Genomic DNA, 17,824 nt, shown 5'->3' on the forward strand with positions numbered 1-17,824 from the left:
TGGTTGCCAGGGAAACTCTGCTGCTGAACTGGGACCAGAATGGTGGGGGCTGGCCCTCTTTTCTTTTTTTTTTTTTTTTTTTTGACTCAGAGCATCAATTATGACCTTTTTAGGGAAGAGGCATCCAGGTGTGGGACAGTGGGAAATCTGGAATCTATGTAATCTAGTCTGATCTCAGCTCTTGGTTTTGTCCCTTTGCTAAAGAGCCCTCCCATCCAAAGTGCTTGGGTTTTTTGGTTGTTGGTTTTTTTGTTTGATTTGTAAAATTTTTTTTTTGAGTATGAGAATTGCATATTCACTGCTGGGCAGAATGGATGAGGATGAAACCTTTTACTGCTCCTTGCCTTAAGGTAAGTGGAGGGTACATCTATCTACACAGGCTTTGCCTTCAGCTACTTGTTCACTTGCATTCTGAGGCAAGCCAGTTCTGATCCAAAGGGTATGTAAGATATAAGAGCACACAGAAAATTACCTGAACTGGTTAATAAGGCCAGCCTCTAAGAAAAGATTAAGTCCTGGCACAGTATTACCTTAAATTGACTACTCTGCTTCAGCTGTGGTCTGGCCAGCTCAGAGCATAGGCACAGCCAACTTCGCTCTGTCCGTAAAGGCTGAGTAGACCTTGGCATCATCAGGACTGCAGGTGCCATGTGTTGGGATGCAGAGCAACTAACAGCCTGGCCTGCGAAGGTTAGTGCTTAAAATAGCAATGCAGAATTTGAGAGAAAGGGGGTATCGGTACTTCATGAGACAGCAGGGGAATGGAGGCCCTCACAGACACACTCTGACCTGTCCACAGCTGGGCCACAGTGTGAGGAGATCTTCAGCTCCTGAGAGGCTCAGAGGGCATTGGATGCAATGCTGAACTTCCAGGCCTTATCTAAATAGACTCTGTGAACCTTTGGAGGTTCAGCTCATAATAAGGTTTGCTTATAATAAGAGACCAAAGGCATACTTGATGAAATGGAAGAGCAGTTAATTTAGAAATGATAAAAAGAAATAGTATTTCACCCTGGATAGTTGATTTGAGAAATTTATTCAATGACATCTTGCCAAATGCTGTGACTGGACTTTTTAAAGAGTGCTGGATAGTTTTATGGCTGCTATTGATTAATATGGCTATACCAATGACATCCCATTCAACTTACAGTCAAAATTCAGTCCTAAGTCTGGAGGGTAAGACAGCCGGAAAAGAAGGCCCAGGCAAACACCATGATGTAATTGGATGGATGAGTAATGGGGCAGTCTGACTTTCCTCTAACTGTGTTGGGCTGGCAATGTCAGTATGTTAAGCCAACCTAGTGGGCTTGTCTGAGCTGGGACAAGGGAGCTAGGTGTGGGCTGTCCAGATTGTCAGCATGGTATAACATGGCACCTGGTGGGTAGAATCTATCCAGAGTGACCAGTGATTTAATCTATCCAGAGTGACCAGTGGTTTAATCCATCCGTGTAAGCTCATCAAACAAGGAAACACACACATACAGAGGTGAAAATGGAAATGTATCAAGCCTGGTGTGAAAACTGTTTATCCTGGCAGCTTGCTAACTGCCATTTCCCCTCTGGGGAAAAGTGCTGGTATCCATATGTGATGCTCTGAGAAGCTGGTATGGCATACCATCATATACTAGCCTGCTTTGACCAGTGATTGTGTATAAAAGTCATAAATGGTGCACCCTCTCCGTAGCCAGACAACTTTAGAGGTTTTTCTTTGAATTGCATGTCAGATAATGGCCCTGGTATGTTTGACTCTTTCATCTTTTTTATTAACTGCATGTGGCATGGAGTGAAACAATCCCAAGATCAAAATCTAGGGTATTGTGGGTTTCCTCTGTTGCAAAATGTTTGAACGAATGATTTCTGTAGACCATTAAGTGGAATGTGGAAATCACTTAGCTGTTTCCAGCCCCTTGAGTCATCTTTAATCAGAGACCTTTTTACGGCAACTCTCAGGAGCATCTTGGTGCCGGAGCACTTACACAGTTGCCCCTGGGCTAGAGCTCTGCAGCAGATCTGTTTCCACTGCTACAGAGAGATTAATGTCCAAGCCATGACTGGGATCTGTGTATATGATGATACGTAGGTGCATAATGTCCTTATACACATGAATCTTGGCACATTTGTTACCGTTTACCAGTGAAACAAAATTGAGCTACACTCGCAACTCTAGATTCCTTATCGCAATTATTCTCAGTAGCTACCAGGGATTGTGGCTTCCAGAGAAGACCTAGAGAGTCATCAACCATTCTCCTAATTGCTACAGACCTTCTTTCATGGCTATTTTGTATGCCTTGCCTAGCAGGGACTAGGACAGCAACATGCTGTCCTGTAAGAGAGGACTCTTGCAGCCCTCCACTGATTGATCACAGTACACCCTGCCTGCCTTTCCATCAGCGAGGACACTGAACCGAGTCCCTCCCTTTCGCTCATCCACCAATTTCTGTAATCACTTTTTTGTAACCATCATCTCTGAGCTATGCATCCTTCTGTCAAATAAGGCCGGTGTGTTCAGTAGTTATTATGAGAACAAGGGAGGGAACTGATAAATGATACGATTATGTAAACCGCGTTTCTGCGTCTAACGAATTCGAACTTGCCACTGACGGCACATTCCCAGGGCAGCTTGGAAGATTTTCACCAAGAATGATCGACTCATCAGTGAATCAGAGCACTGGGAAAGGATTGCAGGAGGTCATCTTCTCCATATGCTGTGCAAGCCAAAATCAGTAATAGCCCAGGGAACCTGTTCCAGTCAGACAAGAAAATTTTGAAATCCTTCTAAATAGTATCAACTAGGCAGGGAGTCATTATGAAATAACACAGTCCAACGTGCTCCAACCTTACTTTGATTAGGTTTTTCTGTGAATATGTTTATTTGTGGAAATGTGTGTATGTGTGAGAGAGATGCTGTTCTAGATGCCAGTCCCACCACGAGGACACTGTGCTAGGGCTGTAGTGTCACCATGTTCTCATAATCCCTACTGCAAGCACTCAAGGAAAGGACTCGCACAGGATGGTGCAGCGCATAATATTAAAAAGAGTTTTATTGTATTGAGTCGTTGAAAACTAAATAAAAAAATTTAAATGCGGTGAGAAAAAACAAACAGGCAGAAGATCCTGACTGCAGGCTAGCCTGAGGCAGTGATGCATTTGTGGGAAGAATAAACAGGAGTAAATGAACACTTAAGCAAGAAAGATCTTGATTTCCTGTCAGATTTGTTATAACAAACGGGACTCAGAAATATAGAAAATTTAATTATAAGACTTTGAACTGTTGTGGCATTTTCCATCACGAACAATAAAACTCCCAGTGAATCAGGTATCCCACCAGGCCTGTGACAAATAGGTACACAGTGGTGTCTCAGTTTTGAAGAAAAGAAATACATAGGTAGGGAAATTAAGGTCTATGTTTTCCCAGAAGTTATTTGGTGCTTGCTCACTCCTTTTTGCCCCCACAAAATGTGTGGTAGGCAGGGCCAAAGTCTAAACAAGAGGCAGCCCTGTGTGATTTGTCTGTAGGTCATAGAGGAATTTTGCAAATCAAGACTGTACTAAAGACACACAAACAGCTTTTCTTCTAAATTAGGAAAAGGAGAAGAGGGCTTTGGAAAGTGACAGTGGCTTGAGTCATTAGGATCTTATAGGATCCCCATTGTAAACTGGAAAGGAAGGGCAGACCCCAGTTGTTAAATTATGGCTGCACAAGAAGCTTAATGAAACAGCAAATGGGGTTCAATATACTGATGTTCCCAAAAGCCTAATAAAAAGGGGCTACTCCCAGAGCAGCACAAATGTATTTCTCCTGCACCTGTGCAGAGATAGCAGCCCAAGGCATTTTGAACAAAAATGGTTTATTTCTTCAAATCCAAAAAGCAAACACATGCTCTTGCCTTGCTCCTCAGCCCTTGTGGGGGAAGGTGGCTACTTGCCCCCAGTAGCAGAAATCTGTTCGTAGCCCAGACACCAGAGCATGGTGCACAGAACCAGATTTACATTCATACAGGCTGCACAGAGGAAATGTATCAGGCTGATCTCCTCGCTCCCCAGGTCAGCAGTTATACTATGGCTCAGTGGAAGGCTCTCTCGTTCCTCAAGATGACTGGCCCACTGCAACCATTTTTGAGGATCTTGCATTCCTCTGCTTTAGGGATATTCTCTAGTCTGCCCCATGCCGAGAAGCAGTTTTGCTCTGGATAGTAGGATGTTGTTTGTAAGGCAGTAATTGCTTTTGCTTGCCTGGGGAATCCAGAGAGGCTGTTAGGAAGGAACTTGTGAGAAAAGCACCCTGGGGACCTCTCCTGCCACATCTGAGGTAAATGGTTTGTTAAATGGCAGTGATTGGTTTCAAATGGTGCAGCTGCAGGAGGGCTCTTCTGAGAGTCACCTGCAGCTTTGCCAAAGGCCTACATTTCTGGTGAGGTGTGGGTCAGACCTGGCCTTTCTGCAATACCTGCGTGGGCCTGCCTCTGAGGGACAGAAGGCACTAAGTAACTTGGGAGTGGTGGCAAGAATTCTTGGTTGCTGTCTAAACCTTGTGCCGCCTCTGCAAACCTTCTTCCATCCACCTAGGAACACACCAGCGACCAGTCTCCAAGAAGAGGCTTCATGGTGAGTGCTTTTGTGCCTTCACTGTGTTCAACCCAGCCCCCTTATCTGAGGGCTTAAACGTGCAGGAGGAGGAGGAGGCAATATTTGTCCCAGCAGCGGTAAACTCAGAGCAGATTTTCTGTGGGAAGCCATCTGTCAGCTGGGGAGTGGTGCTGTGTCAATTGATCGGCTCCACCTCCAGCTCTGCTCCGCAAACCACCGATCCCTGACCTTGCAGGGTGGCAGTGGGGGAGTAGTAGGATCTCTGGAGGCATTGAGATCTTGTAATGGAGTCTCTACTCTTTCAGACTGGGTGAGGAACACCCTGCAGCATCTTGCAGCAGTTAGCTATGGAAAGCTTGAGCTTGCAGGTGGAAGGGCCGTAGGAGAAAGGCAAGCTTTTTCCCTGTAGCCAGGGGATTGTATTTCACCCAGATGACCTGCAACACAAGGGATGACTTCTGCTTCGAATTCAACCTATTCCAAACTTAAACCTGTCCCCCAGTGGCAATGTTGAACTGGCTGTTCCAAGGTGAAAAAGGGAGGTGGAGAGTGTGAAATTTCTGCAAGAGAAAAATAGGAGCTTGTAATGTTCTGCAAAAGCCTTTAATGTCTGGAGGGGTAAAATACTCTTTTTTGGTAATAAGGCAATAATGATTCTATGGGGTATAGGTGTGTAAAAATGGTAACCCCCCTTTGATATATCTCCTAATTTAAAAGCTTTCACTGTCACACCACCGTAAGATCGAATTCCTGCTCTGTTGGTCAGCCCTGTGGTTCTTTGTCAGTTCATCTCCTTTTTTTCCCTGACTTTCCATCAGGTGTGATCAAAAATAAGGACAGGGAGGAAACTGTGACTCTCAGGCATTTTTCTTAGCTTGCTTTTTGTCCCCCAAAAGGCACTCGCTGAGATTCCCATCCAGCTCTATCAGCATTTCTCCTGATTTATTAGGAGAGGGACACTTTCTTCTATACTGTTGTCTGTCCTTCCTTGCTTGGCCCTCTCTTTTCTGATTGCTGAGTTGGTTAGGCAATGAAGAACATTTGGCTAGCCCAAGTATTGGGGTGATCAAATGCCAAGAGATATCTTGGCAAGCCAAAAGCTAGACTGGCTTGCACCTCCTTAATGCTCTCATTTTGAACGCAAGTTGCCTCTTCTTGCTGCTTCTATAATAAAAATGCAAGCAGTTTCTCAAGAGCAATTATTACATGCACAGCCAAGTGGCCTGTGCTGTTTGATTTAAGGAGGGGTGCTTAAATTTATCGGTGGAGAGGAATTGTTTAGCTGGGTTGTGATAAAGCTACCTATTTGGTGTATTGATTTTTGATGTTCTGATATGCCCTGGTTAGTGAGGAGCTCCGAATTTTCAACCCTCAAGTCTTTGAGACTGAATTCCCTTCAACAGTTGGGCTGTGCACTCCTGTGGAACGAACTGTTAGTGGGCACTTCAGCTGGTGGATCTGACCTGGTTTAGAACCGCAGGGAGGGCAGTACATCCTGCTCTATCACACCTACTGTGTGTGTATGCAGCCCTGAAATACTAGTGGATTTACCATCTCCCATCCCCTATTCATCACTGGGTAGAGCATCCAGTATGTTTTCAGACAAGACTTCAAGATGCCGTGTGTCAAATGTTCCTGTAATTCAGTAGCCAGGTCCTTTGGATGTTAGACTCTCTGCTAGAAACTGTGGAAATTGGCAGTCAATTTAGAAGTTCTTAAACAAAAGCTTTTTTATACTTATGCATAATTTAATATATAAATAAATACTAGTCATCAGTGTAGCTGTCTTGCCTTTTTATGTTACAGTAAGGTTGAGTCTTCACGCTCTACCATTCAGTTTGCTACAAGTGACTTTCAAAGGCACAGTGCAATGAAGGGTATTGGGGGTGCTTGTTCAGGCTTTCTTCAAGCTCTGGCAAATGTTGTGACAATAGTTTAATCTTTCCTCTGCCTTTCCTGATTTTCTCCATAAGCTTCAAAGATAAAAAGTGTCTTTTTATTGGAAAAGCAAATTCTTTTCCTGAGCACAGTTCTGGGAAAAGGAGGTGAATTCCATTGACAGAAAGTATGAGCTGTTTTCCACAGATTGAGAGGCTCAGTTACCGCTCCTGTCTTTTTAACTTGTCTCCGATCTGTTGCTGCCTTCTTTTCCTTTTTCTTTTTGTATACATTTATTTTTCCAGTGAGCAAGAGCAGCCCTAAGAGTACTTTCACAAGTAGGTGGTGAGCCGTGTGGGGGAAGTGAACGGACTTTAATCACCAAACCTCATAGGAGAGGCATGAGGATCTGGGAGCAAGGACCCTTTCATACAGGATGTGACCCGTAGAGAGTTCAGGGAAGAGAAACACACAGCTCAAGGTTGGATGCAGGATCCGAGGGTTTTTTTTTTCCTGGAGTTGCTGAGCTATGGCATATTATGCCAACAGAGAAAATGGTCATAGGTAATCAAAACCGTGACTGAAAAAGGGATGGATAGATGGATCGATGGATGGCTGATTAACTGGCATCCCTGCTGAAAAAGAGCTTCACCTGCTAGGCTGAAGAGTGGGCTCTCTGTAGGAGAATGAGTTGGTAGAGAGCTGTTCTAAATGTGAATATCTTGAGGTAATGTCTTGAGACATTTGCACAATGAGTTTCCTCAGGTCTAAAACTCTTAACTACCTCCTTTTGTATCTCTGGTTCAGCTCTTTTGATTTATTGAAAGAAGGTGGGGCTGCTATCTCATTCCTAAAAATGGTGATTGGATTTGGAGAACTTTCTTACTGTAATGGGAATCTCTGCAGAGAGATATAATTTAATTCTGCTTTTTTCTTTTGTTTGCTCGTGATCTAATCCTACTCTACAGAAGTCAGTGGGAGTTTGCAGTTGATTTTAAAAGACAGAGGATCAATCCATAAGAGACCATATTGGCAAATGCTTTTTCCATTCTGTTTCATCATGAATTGGGCAAAAGCAGGGACTTGGATTTTACTGGATCTGTCACAAATTGAAAGCCTGGTATCTTGTGAAATCCCAGGACAAAAAAAAGCTAACGCTATGCCATGGGAGAGCTGAGATCTGTACAAAACTCCCTTGGAGTCTTGGAGGTTATAAAATGATACAGGTTCTGATTCTTGCAAAGATGAACTTGATATGGTAGAAGGGTATGAAAGCAATACCAAGAGAAATATTGAGCTGAATTTTCTCTAAAACATGGTATAAAAAAAACCTATGGTAGTTTAGAATTTTATTTTTTTGCCATTTTAGTATGTTTTATATTGTTCTGAGGCTGAACCTTCACAGTTGTAGCACACTGTGCTACTGCTTGGTTTGAAAGGAGCTTGAAGTGGAGGTTCTCAGAACTATTTGTGTCCAATGGTTTTGCCTACTCTAACTGTACTTCAGTTGGGATGCTCAAACTAGAGTAACTGTCCCAAACTAAGTCAATATCAAACTTTCTGTGTATCCTGTTTGTATTACATATAATGTATGATAATCCTGGGATTAAAACTCTTAATTTCTGCCACCATGTTATATTTTGTACATATTGTCTTTTTCTGTCCTCACTTGTGTACCACTTGTTCCCTGTCTGTTAGAATCATGCCTAACATTTGAAACCTTAAAGTAATTTCAGCAACCTGCCTTTAAAAATAAAGTAAGGACAGCTGGCCATAGAAAGGCTTTTACTTCCTTCCCACTTCCTTCACTTAAATTTTAAATTTTTAAAACTTAAAAATGCTTTAGCTCTGGCCAAGGCATGAAGTGTGTGACTGCGTGTCTCCCCTCCGTGCTCAGTGGGTTGACTAGGAATGCTGTTTATTTCCTTTGACTTATTCTTGTTTCCTTTTTCTCTCTTTTCCTCTCTTTGACTTCCTATTCTAGGATGAGTCATCCATGTTCTTCCAGTTTGGCCCATCAATAGAACAGCAAGCCTCTGTCATGCTCAACATCATGGAAGAATATGACTGGTACATCTTCTCCATTGTCACTACTTACTTCCCTGGTTACCAGGACTTTGTGAACAAGATCCGCAGTACCATTGAGCACAGCTTTGTGGGTTGGGAACTGGAGGAGGTCCTCCTGTTGGACATGTCCCTGGATGATGGGGACTCAAAGATCCAGAACCAGCTCAAGAAGCTCCAAAGCCCTGTTATCCTCCTCTACTGCACAAAGGAAGAGGCCACCTACATTTTTGAGGTGGCCAACTCTGTGGGTCTGACAGGCTATGGTTACACGTGGATCGTGCCAAGCCTGGTGGCAGGGGATACAGACACAGTGCCATCCGAGTTCCCCACCGGGCTCATCTCTGTCTCATATGATGAATGGGACTACGGTCTTCCTGCCAGAGTGAGGGATGGAATAGCCATAATCACCACGGCTGCTTCTGATATGCTGTCTGAACACAGCTTCATCCCTGAGCCCAAGAGCAGCTGTTACAACACCCAGGAGAAAAGGATTTACCAGTCCAACATGCTCAACAGGTAAGGAAAAGGGGCTGGGCCAGTCTTACAAAAAAGGGTCAGAGAGAAGCACTGAGACCAGAATAATTCTGCTAGGGCACATGGTACTTTGGGACAGTGGGTGGGATTGGCCAGAACCTGGAAAGTGTTCTGGAGATGTGCTGATGGTTGGACTTGCATTGCTGTGCATCATGAGTGCCAGTACTGTCACCCTGTTAGAAAGCCTCCATACAACATAGGATGTAAGCCAGCAAGAGGAAAAGGAACAATAATGCAATAATGCAAAAATTTGAGTGTGCCCCTTGATGCACAAAATTCTGCTTTTATAGCAGCACTGAACTTCTTGGAGTGTCTTTGCATGAGCTGGTCTGTAACTCTCAGGTGGGTTCTTGCTGCAAGCTGTGGGGATGTTTGTATTGAAATCTAGAAGGCACCAGGTTCTGTTCCAGGCACCAGCAGTATGTGAACGGGTGTCCTTTATTAGGTGATGGTTGTGTAACCCACCTGGAATAGTTCCATAGCACCTGTTGTCTGAGGACCAACTGTCCTGCTGTCCATTAGCCCTAAATTACAGGAGAGGAGGAATTGCAGAGAGATGTGGAGAAATAGAGTTGCAAAGAGTTGGAGTCAACAACTCTGCTCAGCTCCTGCTATATACTGGAAGCCTTTAAAGCCCTTGGCTGTCTTAAGAATCCAGTTTACCTCAAAGAGAAGGATTTGTGCTATCACCCTGCTCATCGGCACCTTGTTGGCCGTTGTCCGCTGTTTGTTTTGGGTCCCATTCTCTCTTGTGCGCGTTATGCAGAGAGCCTAGGCACCTCCACCGGAATGACAATTTCTTCTAGATAGAAAAGAACATTTAAAATTAGGGAAAATCTGTTTGAATAAACTTCATCTTTTGGTCCAGATTGAGGATTTTTTTTTTATTATTTTTTTTTTTTTAAGAAACAGTGCTAAGATGCCATTTAAGGTCATAGAGGAAGACTGTGGTGGAACCACCTCTACAACAGTGTTCTGATTACTAGATCTTCCTTTTTGACCTACCTGGATTTTTAGTATATTGCTAAGCAACCCAGATAATTAGACATGGGATCTGCAATTAGCCAGATGTCCCCTCACCTGCTCAGCTGTCATTTTCCATGTTTTACGTATAGAATCCTTGGGCAGGTTGGTCTCTGTGGTAGGATAAGGGGAATCCAAACAATAGACATCAGGATTGGTGGCCGCACAGAGCTCAGCATCTTTCTTCATTTGTCATGATGAATCATGGAACAGTGTAAATATGATAGATTGGTTTGCGTGCTGTGACCCCTCACTGTCAACTGTCTTAGGCAGATAGAGGGACTGGTGGACAAGAAAACAGATTTTGCTTTGCCTGAAAGTTGAGGACTGAAAGTCTATTTTTTGACCCATTATATTATCCATAATGCTCTCTGCTATTTGTTCTCTGTTTCTGTGATCCACTGGCGTATTACCAGGTCTTACTGCCTTTACTTCCTCATCCTCATACTGGCTTTTTGCTGTTGGCAAGCTTTGGAATCACCGAAGATGCCCAGAGCTTTTATGAGTTTCCTTCCCACCTAGGCTTAGGGGTAAGGGATGTTTTCTGCTGCTCTTTTGAGTCATACCTGGAATGATTAAGCAAGAAAAATATATTTAATGTATATAAAGTTATCAGAAGCAGCATTAAGGCAGGCTGTTGTTCTACCTTTCCACATGAATAGGGACTTTTTGGGCAAGTTATATTGTCTCTTTTCAGCCTTTTATCTAGAAAACAAAATGTTGTCCGCTGCTATGTGATGCAGTGTTCTGCAGAGACCTTCTGCTGATTAGTTCTGTTGACATTGTATTAGCCTGTGCATATGAGGCTTATGAGGAGAGACTGAGAGAGCTGGGACTCTTTAGTCTGGAGAAGAGAAGGCTGAGGGGAGACCTTATCAACGCCTACAAGTATCTCAAGGGAGGGCTGAAGGAGGAGGGAGCCAGACTCTTTTCAGTGGTTCCCACTGAGAGGACGAGGGACAACGGGCACAAGTTGGAACATAAGAGGTTCCACTCAAATATGAGGAGAAACTTCTTCACAGTGAGGGTGACAGACCCTGGAACAGGCTGCCCAGGGAGGTTGTGGAGTCCCCTTGGAGATTTTCAAGACCCGCCTGGATGCAGTCCTGAGTAACATGCTCTAGCTCTAGGCAATCCTGCTTCAGCAGGGGAGTTGGACTAGATGATCTCTATGGTCCCTTCCAACTCCAGAAATTCAGTGAAAAATTCAGTGAAATAACATCATATCCATATAGCTACGCTGCTTCAAGGGCCTCACATGATCTCTCTGCATAGCACTTCTTTGCATTGTATAGAAGTCGCCGTCTCAGAGACTCTTGAGTCTCTAGATATGACAGTGCTGTTGTGCCATGTAGATATGCCCTGAAGCCTGGGCACCCCACATGAAAGCAGTTCTTGTCACTTTTGAAAATACTGGCTTTCTTCTCACCTTTATGGCCCAAATCATGCTGTTCCTTCTCCCTTGTCTGCTTTGGGCGCTGCGTTCACAGAGTGACTTCAGATACATGTAGATATACCCGGCTTAATTTGGATACCGACATCAGTCTCGCTGAGAAGCAGAGTCAATTAGTCCGTGCCAAGCTCCGTTCTGCCACTGCCTAGATTGCTGCAGGCACCCGAGCTAGCTTAGAAATAATTACACTGTGTTGCAGTTGCTTCTGTGACCACAGTGCAAATATTCACTTTGCCTCCGACGGTGCTGGCCTGTGCTCTGCCAGTCTGGCAGTTCTGCCCCCAAAAAGGTTTCCACCCTCTCTGTACTTCTGAGTGAGATGGCGAAAAAGTTTGACTCCGGTGACTTTGGTGCTTAGTTTTCTGCTTAACTGGAATTAATTGCAGGCACCTTTAGATGTAAAAAAGATAACGGTGTCTGAAATAAGCCATTGCTTTTACAAATCCCAAGGTTCAACAGAAGTGTGAGAGCTTCAAGCTCAGCCTCACAGCCTGAAGTCTGAGCAGGCGTAAGGGCAGAGAAGACAGAAAAGATGTGGAAAGAAGTGGACACAAAGATATGAATTCACCTCTCTGAACGAAACCCATGGCAATTAGTGGTATACCTTCAAGTCCCATTGAACTCGCTGGAATTTACTATTTGCTAAGCTTTAAACCTCTTCTGATATACTTAGTCTATCTCAGGTCTTTAAATCTCTCCTGAAATGCGTTGTCTATCTTGGGTATTACAGATACAGATTACTTTCCCTAACGCCTCCCACCTGCTAAGATCCCACAGCACTTGTGTGTTGTGTGCACCTGGCAGTAGCAATACCTGCATGTCTGGGACACAGTCTAGCTCACTTTGGACTGGACTGAAGGTTCTGGAAGACTAATTTTAGTCTTGCCCTGGACCCAGCAATACTATATTCAGCCATCTGCAACTTACAGTTCCCCCTCCACATGCCTACACAGAATAGAGAAATGTATGTACGTGGGCTTGATGTCTGGGGAGACTGCAAAGTGTAAGTGACCTCAGATAATACATCATCATGTAGCTGGTGTTTCAGAAACTCTTGAAGCTGATCCAAAGTGGTCCAATTTTCTTCAAGTCCATAGCTGGGAGGCAGTGCGATAAAGGAATTTTCCTGTTTTATTCTTCGGAGAGTGACACATCCAACTGAAAAAATGTGTAATTTAGTTCAGCTGGGGCACATTATACACTAAGACTGTGAATTAGTCATTTCTCAAGATCTGCCTTTGAACTCTGACCATTTCTTACTTTTTTTTTTCCCCACTTTCTGAAAGTGCAGTATTTCTGAATGCAGCTAAAATCAAATGGTCTTTCTCAATGTGGTCTCAGTTGGTGGTTGATCTGGATGTATAATGGAGAAGGAGGAAATGAATTGAATATTTCTCCAATTTAGAAAGAAAGCTCAGTTTCTCCATGTCTTTCCCCCCTCTCACGTTGACACTTGTTTGGTTTTGCAAGAGCTTGTGCAAACAAAGTTTTGTTTGAAGTACGGCTGCAAGCACAAAAAGAAACAAGATGGACTTTTATCTAAATGTCATTTCTTGCCAATGTAGGTGTTTGGTCTGCATCTTCTCCTATTAATAATGGTCTCATAGCAACTGTTTCTTGTCTGTCTTGAAACCACTTCTCCTTTGTGTTAGACTGGAACTGTAGAAGTATGATCACAACCATTGAACACCGCCGATTTTGTCCTAGAAATGAGCCCACTGGTAACTCCACTAACTAGTAGGAAAATGATACTTTGAGAAATATTTGTTCTACAAGAATTGTTAGTTTTCTTTTTGAATGATTCTTGAGGAAGTTTTCCTCTAATGAGGGATTTACCTCTTTTTATGCTGATAATAGACTTAGGTGATCATTTGGAGTCCAAATATCCAAATGCTGTTTTCCAGTTCAATTACACTCTTTAATTCTTTGTTTTGCTTGTAATAATTACCTGTTCATTTATTCCTCCATTTTCCTGGAAAGAAATCTATTTTGAATATTCCAATCTACCAAGTTTAGAGTAATCTCAGTGACTGGTCTTCTTCTGGGCAAACCACTGTGGTATCTGCTGTCTTCTACTGGGTGAGAAGGTTGGCAATGAGTTTCTAACAGGGTTTTCCTCTGGAGAGATGCTCAAATATGGAGTTCTTCCCTTTTGCCTCTCCAAGGAGAGTTGTTAACCTTCTAGGCATTCTGCAAAGCTCATCTATTCTCCCTTCACCATGGATGCTGAGGAGTGAGTGGGCAGAAGTGGATATGTTTATAGGCAGCCTTCTGCTTATTTCGTTATTTTAATTGATGGGACAGATTTCCTTGAGCTCAGGATTGGTGTTTCTCATTACATTTTAGAAATGGGAAGAAATAACTAAATGACAGGAGCATTCTTGGGAGTGGAATTCAGGGATGAGTCACGAGAAAAGAATATGATTTCTGGCACATATTTGAGGAATAGAAGTTCAGCTGTTTTGTATGGATATTCACAGTCGTTGGTCTACATAAGCTGTGTTTTTATTATAGCCTTCAATGAGACCTGGGTTCTTCCTACTGGCTGTCATGGCTGCTTGTGAATGCTGGGCCATAACTACTAGTTTGTTGTTGTAGGGTTACTAATGAGTTCTCCACTGATTGGCTTTAATAGTCTCTCATTTAACACCAGGCTGCACACACCAGATTTCATTTTAATAAAAAGTGCAGTGAAGCGTTTGCTTTGGAATGAAAATACAAATGTGGAATTATACTGCCTTTGCAAAGAAATGCGTTAAGAGGGGAACAAAGGTAGGTTCAATTCTGCACCTCAGATTCCTCAAATATGAAAGCAGCTGGCAAGCTAGCTCGGTGCATTGTTTGGACATGATACTTCCATTTTGGGGGAAATATTAACTTTCATCTGGAGCTTTCTGTGCCAACCAGTTAAGAAATGCAAAAGAGCCCTTGATGAATGGTTGGAGACTATTTTCCCGGGAACACCCAGGGCAAGCTCTGTTCTCACAGGGCCACATTCCCTTAGTGGAAACTAGGGATTCTAGGGCTTAGCTTAACAGTGAGTCAGCGAGCAGAGAAAGTACTTGAAATAGGACTGTACAAATACATTGCTTCCCTGGAGACGCAAGGCTCTAGGGGCTATACATATCCCTGGAAAGATGCAGTGACCCTTCAGGGTGTTGTCCCACCCTAATACCAGGAGCAGCACCATGACCATAGATAGCTTTCCCCAGGTGCAGTGCCAGGGCCAATGCCAAGGTCAGCCCTGGCAGTGTCAAGGTCAGCCCAGGCAGTACCATTCCTTGTTTCATGGGCCTCTCCCACCTATCGTCCCCTGCCACGACAGCTATTGCCTGCCACGTCAAACACAATCACATGTCATTTGCAGGTAGTGCCATGGAGCCACTCTGTGTTGTCTCCTACCCGAGTGAGCCACACACCCTCACACAGTGCAGCAAGGCAGTTGGGAACAGGAACGGAGAATTTCACTGAATTTCACTGAATTTTTAGAGTTGGAAGGGACCATAGAGATCATCTAGTCCAACTCACCTGCTAACTAGAGCTTGTCAGAGCATGTTACTCAGGACTGCATCCAGGTGGGTCTTGAAAATCTCCAAAGAAGGGGACTCCACAACCTCCCTGGGCAGCCTGTCACCCTTTCTCCATTCGTAGGACCGTTTGTGTCACCTGTTCTCCATTCACTGAGTTGAGCTCAAGTTAAGAGACAGGAGCTCTGGCCAGCATCGAGGTCTCACTGGCTTCAATGGGGCCACATCTTCCTGCTGGGCAGCAGGCTGGGAAGCCCTGCTCCAGCAGTGGGAGGTTCGGTGCTGGGATTTGCTTCTTAACTCCTGGAGGAGGGGAGAGAAGGTATAAATGGCATGTTCCCACGGATGCAGAAATTGCCCTTTTCAGAAACTTGGAGGGTGAGGGAGCATATGTAACTTTTGACCTTTCAGAGCCTTTAAGCCGGTGTCTTGTTAGCAGCTCGTTATGTTCCCACTGGTTGGTGTGTCCGGCTGCCGTCAGGCTGGTGCTGGCTGGCAGCACGTGGCGTGAGCGCTGCTGACGGATTAGAGATCCCTGCTGCTGAAATCTGCTTGTTCCTGTCACCGCTCCAGCAGCAGCTGGAGGCCAGGGCTGGCCCGCGCCTCCCACCTCCATTGGGGTCTCTCTGCCTCCCCACGTACCCTGTTACACATCGCCTTGCTCTCTGCTGCTTGCATACCACCATTGATTTATCTCTTTTTTTTTTTTTTTTTTTTTTCCTCCTTGGCTTGCATCTCCTGTTGCATTTCATTTGTCCCGTTGTGATTGTTCAGTGCTGGTGGAAGGTGCCGGGTTTGTAACCCTGGGGCTATTGGTTAATCACCCTGGGGCTACGGGTTAATCACACCGCCAGCCCAGGAGGTGAGCAGTGGGGTGGCAGGGAGCATTATCCATGTGCCACCACATCTTGGGGGCAGTGCTGGCTTCCTCTCACTCCTTTTTCTCTGTCCCCTGAAGGGAGATGCTGAAGGGGATGCTTTTGACTCAAAACTCCCCCCTTCGGATGGGCTACTAAGGGTGCCCTGTTGCAGAGGAGCATGCTCTGTGCCTGGCTGTCCTCCGTGCTTTGCTGAACCCTTAAGCAGTGCTGCTTGGGCAGCGGGAGGCACGGCTGTCTTGCAGGGAAAGGTCTAACATCAAACCAGCTCAGCACACTGGAAGGATACTGAGTACCCCAGGCTTCTCAAAGGGATTATGTGATGGGGAGACTGCAATAACCTTCTTCAGCAGGTGCCACAGGATGCCGTGGTCCTGCAGAGCAGGGCTTTTTCTGAGGGGGAGAGGAGGCACTTGTTCTGTGTGGACAGCTGGATTTTTCATCCTCTTTACTATTAAAATAGGATGGGAGGGTTCAAGTGAAGTGATGGGTTTTTGGCAAGGGTTTTCTTTTGATTAGAGGACAGACCCTTTCATAAAGGCCTCCAAAATCCACCAGCTGGGAATGAATTTTGGTATGCGCCATCGGTTTCCAGATGGGAAAATGTCCATGTTCTGCTTCCAGCCCTCTGAGACATCTCCTGCTCCACAGCCAAGTCCAATTAGTGCTAATACCGTGGCAACTTCACTTGCTGGTGACAATATGCTTTAACTTGTGCATTCAGGCTCTCTTCGCTTTTCATGAAAAGTGAATCAAAATCCTTCCTCTGCGGTGGCGCTGAAGGAAGCCGTGCGAGACCGCAAACCCAGCTCTGGCTACAGTTTAGTGTCAGCTGCAGCAGTATCTTACCCCGATCACATAATGCAGTTGGGGTCCTGTGGGTTTCAAAATGCCCTAGGGAATTTGAAAACCTGCTTTAGCAGATAAGCAGAGGGAAGGTGAGAAATAGCCTCTTTCCTTCAGGGACTGGCTCGTTGAGGCTGTGGATGTTTTCTGACTTACACACCTGCAAATCGATGGTTAGCCATATGCGGATTCATCACTAGAGCCTGTAAGGAACACGTGCATTTTTTTTTTTTCTTCTTTCAGATAGAAACGTGGTGTTTTTTTTTTTTTTTTTCTCCCCTCAGACTTAATGTTCTTACTATCTTTCAAGTTTTTAAAAATAGGAACTGCCGCGTTGCTATGGCTCCCTGTGCAACTGTGGAGCAGCTTTCTCTTCTCTTCCCTTTGATGCAATTTGGGTTCACGATGCCGTTTGACAAGACACCAGCCCAGTTCGCCGCCTAGCGGCTCCCTCCCGGGGGGCGGGGGGGCCGCGGCAGCATTCACTGTTGACAGAAATTAATGAATAAAGTGTGGGGGGGGGGAGGAGAAGTGAAAAAATCAGATGGCCTCTCTTGGCAGAGAGTCGAGGCATTAACCCTGGTGCGTCCAGGATGAGATTATTTTTTTTGTTCTGTTCTGCAGCCTTAACGCTATTCCTTCCAATGGGATATTCTTTTCCCTGTTCTGTCCTACGCCCTGAGCTGAGCCCTGTGTGTTCCCCTCCAGAGGCACCCGCCGTTCAGTGGTCTCTGCCATATATGCCTCGTCTAAGAAATCGTTGTGCCCGTTTCAAGCTAATAAGCTTGCAGTGAAGTGCTTTGTTGAGCCGAGGCTTAGAGCTCTCCTTACTGCATGCCGCTGCTGAAATTCCTCTCAAAATGATTGCTTTGAGGGTGTACTCAAGTCTTGCATCCAAATTTGGGGAAAATGTGGATCTGCGTATCTGTGGGGCAGCTGCATATTTACCTCGAAGGGGCCAAACCAAACTGTGGCTTTGAACACCTGTTCCCTGTGCAGAATCCAGACCTCCCTCTGCAGCTCACAGACCT

The 17,824-nt window shown here is 44.8% G+C and overlaps 1 protein-coding gene across 3 annotated transcripts in view; it reads left to right on the forward strand.

Moving 5' to 3' along the window:
- Positions 1–17,824, forward strand: part of GRIN2B (glutamate receptor, ionotropic, N-methyl D-aspartate 2B) — a 213,870-nt gene that overhangs the window by 80,951 nt on the left and 115,095 nt on the right. For all 3 annotated transcript variants that reach the window (XM_014964320.1, XM_014964321.1, XM_014964323.1), the window contains one exon: positions 8,450–9,048. In XM_014964320.1, coding sequence (XP_014819806.1) covers positions 8,450–9,048 — 599 coding nt within the window. The remainder of the gene's footprint in view (positions 1–8,449; positions 9,049–17,824) is intronic.

This window comes from Calidris pugnax, unplaced genomic scaffold (assembly GCF_001431845.1).
Source record: "Calidris pugnax isolate Ruff unplaced genomic scaffold, ASM143184v1 scaffold44, whole genome shotgun sequence".
NCBI classification, from domain to species: Eukaryota; Metazoa; Chordata; class Aves; order Charadriiformes; family Scolopacidae; genus Calidris; species Calidris pugnax.